This window comes from Rhinopithecus bieti, unplaced genomic scaffold (genome assembly GCF_001698545.2).
Source record: "Rhinopithecus bieti isolate Rb0 unplaced genomic scaffold, ASM169854v2 scaffold_23816, whole genome shotgun sequence".
NCBI lineage: Eukaryota > Metazoa > Chordata > Mammalia > Primates > Cercopithecidae > Rhinopithecus > Rhinopithecus bieti.
In genome coordinates this window covers 913,984-920,096 of record NW_016811019.1, presented here as the reverse complement: position 1 = coordinate 920,096, position 6,113 = coordinate 913,984, and the positions used below count along the sequence as shown (strand labels likewise).

The 6,113-nt window shown below is 58.1% G+C and overlaps 1 protein-coding gene across 4 annotated transcripts in view; it reads right to left on the bottom strand.

Moving 5' to 3' along the window:
* Window positions 1-718: 718 nt before the first annotated feature.
* MFSD2B (MFSD2 lysolipid transporter B, sphingolipid) overlaps window positions 719-6,113 on the bottom strand; it is a 16,250-nt gene continuing 10,855 nt past the window's right edge. For 2 of the 4 annotated variants that reach the window (XM_017893344.1, XM_017893346.1), the window contains exons 7-14: window positions 5,054-5,144; window positions 4,834-4,955; window positions 4,288-4,371; window positions 3,923-4,003; window positions 3,598-3,707; window positions 3,117-3,260; window positions 2,572-2,748; window positions 719-1,408 (exon numbers count right to left, since the gene is read on the bottom strand). In XM_017893344.1, the coding sequence (XP_017748833.1) occupies window positions 1,384-1,408; window positions 2,572-2,748; window positions 3,117-3,260; window positions 3,598-3,707; window positions 3,923-4,003; window positions 4,288-4,371; window positions 4,834-4,955; window positions 5,054-5,144 (834 nt within the window). In that variant the 3' untranslated portion in view covers window positions 719-1,383. Of the gene's footprint in view, window positions 1,409-2,567; window positions 2,749-3,116; window positions 3,261-3,597; window positions 3,708-3,922; window positions 4,004-4,287; window positions 4,372-4,833; window positions 4,956-5,053; window positions 5,145-6,113 lie in introns of those variants that run through there. The other 2 variants (XM_017893347.1, XM_017893345.1) reach the window with 2 other exon arrangements.

The following is a 6,113-nucleotide window of genomic DNA, read 5'->3' as shown; positions in this document are numbered from 1 at the left end:
CCTTCTGCCACCGTGTTTGTGGAAGCAGTGAGATGCTTTCAGCTCTGAGGACTGCGTCATATCTAAGGAGTTATGAGCCCCTGAGTTCTGGGCCTCAGGGGGATTGCGCCTCAGAGACAGCTGAAGATCTCGAGTGGACGGGGCCTAGCTGTGGGCTCAGGAGAGCTGAACCCATGAAGGAGGCAGGGGTAGGAGCTGGGGTGAAATGTAGGGGGCGAGTCTGCACTCCAGGCCCCCTGTTTAGGTGCCAGACTTCTCCAGGCAGGACTTGCTGGAGCGTAACACCCCCCACAGCTTCCCCAGCCCTCCCCTAGCCCCAGCCCCCATGAGCCACCTCGGCGGCCTGCTGCTTTGAGCCACTCTAGAGACTTAACTTTGTGACTCCTCCAAAGGGAAGGAGGAACCCGCCCTGCTCCCACATGGTGTCCCTGGTCTAAGGACATGCAAGTCAGGGGTATGTGGCTAGGGGAGCAGCCAGGTTCAAGGGCACCAGGCTTTCTCCCCTTTCCCTCCTCTGGGGATTCCAGTTGGGATGAGAGGTCTGTCCACGGTCACACTGCACAGACTCAATAGCAGATCAACCCTTGAATTTGTTTTGTAAAATAAAACCTCCGTAGATCCTTCTTTCCCCGAAAACATGGCCTCTAAAAAACTGTAGTTCCCGTGCTTTTGTAAGATAAAATTTCAGAAAAATCTTTCCACACAAATAGCTTTTATTTGTGAAAATGATGGATCTTTGCTGGCTCGATAGCCATTTCTGACCCTGATAGAAACAGTCGCATCAATGGTTGGGGACTGGGAGAGGCTTGAGGAGCACCTCAGCGCCCACCCTGCTCAGTCCCCATCCCCACTGCTGTCCCGTTCTCCCTGGGGCCCATTGGCCTCCCTGGGTCTGTCTGGTCTCCCTAATCGTACATCTTGGGCATATCTGCCTGTCCACACTCTGCCCATTCACGTGGTGACTCTCACCTCTCTGTGTCCTCAGCAGATGTCCACTGGAGCCCTGGGACAAACAAGAGTCCTTGTGTCTGTCCTTCTGTCGGGGAGCTTTGCTATCCACGTGGGCAGGTTGTTGGGCCTGGGGCTCCCACAGGGTCCACAAGCCAGGTTGGGCAGGAGCTTCCTTTTTCTAGAGGCAGGTGCTACTGGCCTAGTCAGGGACACAGGTCTATCTGAGATAGTCTGAAGGCAACAGACAAGGAATGCCAAGTGGGGTCCTGAAGCACAGGCCAGTCCCTTCAGGACATGTTGCCAAAGACTCCACATCCCGGGGAAAAAGACCGAGCGCTAAACTGCCAGGCCGGGTGCTGAAGGGCGGAGGAGGGCGATGTCAGACCCCAAGGGTGCTGGCTCTGTGTCCATTCACGGTCACCCTCTCAAGCTTTACGCCAGGCTGTAGCTGGTCCTCCTGTGGGAAGGGAAGGAAGCCAAGGAGAAGGATGGAAGTGGTGTGGGCCCTCCCTCTGTCCTGCCGCAGAAACCCGTGGAAGGTTTGGTGGCTGCTCCTTGTCTTCCCAGTAACTCCTCTTCAACTCCTCCCCTCCCAAGTCCTGTAAATAAGCTACAACCCTGGTTCTCCAGGTGCCATCAAGCAGTTGCCCATCTGCCTGGCCTTCCCTGACTGGGAAGCGTGCCCTTGATATCTCTCTGCTGCAGAGCCCGAGGCCGTCACCCTGGGCAGGGAGTGGCTGATGACGGGACCACCCACTGCCTGTCCTGCGTGGGCCTGCATGATGTGTGCATGCTTGAGGACCTTATGTGGGTGAACATTGGGTGCTCATGCACGTCTGCTGGGCCAGACATGGTGATGCTGCAGCAGTGATTCCTTGGTACCTGCTTGGCCTCAGGCTCTGTGCTGGGCTCTTGGGATACAAAAAGGAATAAAACAGCCAGCCCCAGCCTTCAGGGTTCCCATAGCCTCCCCAGAAGATCAGAGAGTGAGTAAATCCTCCCCATCAGTGGGGTCGGTGTTCTGGTAGGGGAAGGACCAGGTCAGAGACCTGCTCAGCATTGCCCGTGGGAGGGAAGAGCCGAAGACTCCCAGGCTTCCATCCCAGGGGGAGCCATGGTGCCATTCACCAAGACAGGGACACAGAAGGAGGAGCCAGTTGGGGGGACAAGATCAGTTCTGTTGAGGTTCATCGAGACTGAGTGCCAGGCTTGTGGGCTACTAGGTGGAAATGTCTGCATGCCAGCGATACGTGGCTCTGGAAGTTGAGGGAAGCTCAGGCTGGAGGGGCAGCTCTAGCAGTCACCAGGCACAAGGGGTGCCTGAGTTGGGTCAGGCTAGCAGATGAGGTACTGAGGGGGCTTTGGAGAGCAAAACCAACAGGAGTCAAGGAGGGAACCCTCACATACCACAGTCTACCAGGTGATCAAAGGAAGAAGACTGAGAAGGGGTGGCCAGGGTAACAGAAGAAAATCCAGGAGAAAAGGGTGACCCTGTGCTAAGGAAAGAGTGTCCCAGAGGCAGGACTGTGTGACAGCAGGGACGTCTGCAGACTGGTGTTAGTCATTCCCCCAGCAGCGCACACTGTGCCTCCCTGGGTGCAGGGGACGTGCAGGGCTTACCTCCGAAGGCTCAGCCGGCTGGAGGCGTCCTGACTGGGCGTCTTTGGAGTGGAGCCGACCATGAGGATGCAGAGCCCAGCAAGGATCATGCAAGTGGGCACGGCGCCGATGAGGACCTTGAGGGTGACCACTACCTCCTCTGCCTGCTTGCAGGCCCCTGCCTTGTACCCCGAGAACCTGGAGAAGCATCACCCAGCCTTAGGGCAGGGCCTGCTGAGCCTGGCACCCTGAGTGGAGGGGCCCCAGACACCTCACCCCATCCCCTCCTGAAACGTGGACTTCATTTCCTGGCGAGATCAGGAGAGGAGTGTCAAGGGGACAGACAGGCTGACCTGGGAGAGTTTAGAGAAAACTGAGAATGGGGGGGCTGGCCCTCTCAGTCTCATGCACAGAGAAACATGGGGAAATGGTTCCCAACACTCTCCAAAGAGCAGCGCTTAGGCCTCAGGCTCATGGGTGCCCCGAGCTTGGTAGGTGGGGGGCTTTGCCCTCTTCCCACCCACTGGTCCTTGGTGCCTCTGCTGTATTCTAACCCTGGGACTCACTCCAGACTGAGGGTGGAGATGCCCAGGGCACATGCACCAGACAGCTTTGTGAAGAAGACGTAGGAGGAGTAGAAAATGGTCTCCAGGCCTGGCCCGTGATGGTGCTGCAGCTGAAAGTCATCCACCACATCTGGCAGCATGGACCTGTGGCAGGGGCATCGAGTTAGCCCTCCTAGCCCTTTGGCCACCAGCACCCTGTGAACTCTGGGGACAGAGGCCAAGGTGGATTCATCCCTGAGTTCTGTGCCCAGGACCAGAATGGCCACCAGAAAAGCATATGGCCTGTGTGCTCGTACCCCCGCCGGCCCCTGCCGGGCCCACCATTCCTACTGCCTGGTGTCCTCTCAGGAGGGCTCTGAGGATGGAGCTGGTGGCCTCCATCTCCTGCACAGGCTGGGTGCAGGGGACCTGAGACAGCAGGTTGACATGAAGGAGGCGACACCCACTGTGGACACACATGAGGCCCCCACACCCAGCCTACCAGGGTAGCAGCAAGGACACAGCAGTGCTCACGCCAGATACAAAGGCCACGACATAAGCCACAGGTGCTGTGGGCACAGCAGCCAGCAAGATCGCAAAGGGCACCATCGCCTGGGGAGACACACATACTGGCTGTCCTGCCACCTGCTACTTCGCGGGGCCTGCTCCTTCACACATGGCTCTTGACTGATGACCCCCGTGCCTCACCCTGTGCCAGGCCCTGAAGACTCAAGGGAACACAGATCCACGCCGGCTCAGGCACCATGGTCACCTCCCTCGCCTCTCCCCTCCAGCCACTCCCAACCCTTAATTCCTGCCTCACTCACAGAGATCCCGAAGGCTGACGTCTTCTTCCCAAAGCGCTGGAGAACCCACTCCCACAGCGGGGTGCTCAGCACAGCTGAGACCTGTGAGCAGACAGTGTCGTCACGCCAGGGCCATGCTGCCAGCGCCTTCACCCGGGACCTCAAGGCCTTGGCTTTTAGATGGGATGCCTGGCCTTGGCCTTGCCCCCGATTCAAACCAGTGGCTATGAACATTGTAATCCTGGCCCCAGTTCTACCCTCTGCTGGAATGTGGGTGACCAAGACCAAAGCAAAGTCCAAAATGTGGACCACCAGAACTCTGGCCACACATGTCCCCAACTCAGGGCCCCAAGTGACCTAGCCTCCACCACCCCAGGTCCCCTCACCAGGACGGTTAGCACCAGGCCCTGGACGTGGTCGTGTAGCTGGGAGGCATGTGTACAGAACAGGACCAGGTAGCTCTGCTCCACCTGAGGAGATGGACAGGAAGTGGGTATGTGCAGGGCATGGCAGGAGCTCAGAAGTTAAGGGCAAGGACAGGGTCTTGAGTCTGGCCTCTCCATTGGGACTTTGGCTTGCTGCTACCATCATACAGTCCCTTCCCCCACAAAGGACACTTGTTGCCAACACAGATATAAACACCACTCCTAGGCCACCCTCATCACCTGCACAGCTGTGATCAGGTGGACTTGACTACGCTTCCGGTAATGTGAGAGGAAATCACCCAGACACTGTCAGCCTCCTAGTGCCCAGGCCCTGGCCCTCCAGTCCCACAGGCCCTACCGGGATCTCCCTCCCAGCACCAGCCCCTCTGAGCCATGCGCCAGCCATAGGTTTCTCCCTATAAAACTCAGGCTGAGACGGCACCCTGAACCTATGCAAGGTCTGCATGGCCAGCACCAAGCCTGTTGGGGGCAGCTGGCCAGAGGTACCTGAACAGCAGCAGAGATGAACAGGAAGGAGATCACCATCTTCAGGTAGGGCGGGTGCCGGGTAGTGAGGCCCAGCCCAGCCAGGAAACTCAAGCCTGGGCCTGAGGCTGGGGTGGAGGGGTCTGCAATGCAGGAGGGTGGCACCTTGGCTTCGCAGAGTTCTAAACCAAAAACCACCCCTGTCCCCAGCTTCTGTTTCCCTCCTCACCACACCCCATACCTGGCCGCTCCTTCACCCCTAGGCACAGTAAACTGCTGCACACGGGGTAAGTCACCGCAACCACGGCAGCCGCAATGTAGTAGAGACGGGCCTATGGGACAGGACAGAACTGGGGTGGGTGATGTCTTCAACCCCTGGAGGTGGTGACACCTGAGGGCGGGGCAGGACTGCCTCCCAAAGGGAGAGGAGGGAGGCACAGCCCAAGCCCAGGACATTGGGTCCCCACCTCCCAATCACCCCACAGGACAGCACACTCTCCGGGCCCGGGCTGCTCCTTCCACGGACCCCCTCTGCTGACCCTGTGTTCCCTGCATGGCAAAGAGGACACTGATGCCCCAGGAGCCAGAGTGCTCCCTCCCGCATTCTATGAAGCAAACATTGACTGCTGCTGCCTTCTGCATGCTAGGCCCCGAGGCTCCAATGATGAATAAGTGAGCCCTGTCCATCCACAGGGCTCAGAGTGTGGAGAGGAAGACAGATCCAGGAGCAGGCGGAAGCAGATATAGGAAGCAGGACAGTGCTACCTGTCATTCAGGGAAGAATATATGTGCATTGAAATGCCTATAAAGCCATGCACGAGAGTGACAGCCAGAGCCAGTTCAGGAGAGGCTGCCTCTGAGGAGAGGAGCAGAGAGAGGGGGCGGGGCAGGGCACTTGTCCTGTGCAGCCACCCTGGGCCTCATGTGCTGAAGAGCACTGCCTCTGGGGTTCAATGCTCTGCTGTTACTGTCTTCAGATTCTTTTTTTTTGAGACAAGAGTCTCTTTCTGGCCGGGCGCGGTGGCTCAAGCCTGTAATCCCAGCCCTTTGGGAGGCCGAGACGGGCGGATCACGAGGTCAGATCGAGACCATCCTGGCTAACATGGTGAAACCCCGTCTCTACTAAAAATAATACAAAAAACTAGCCAGTCGAGGTGGCAGGCGCCTGTAGTCCCAGCTACACGGGAGGCTGAGGCAGGAGAATGGTGTAAACCCGGCAGGCGGAGCTTGCAGTGAGCTGAGACGCGGCCACTGCACTCCAGCCCGGGTGACAGAGCGAGACTCCGTCTCAAAAAAAAAAA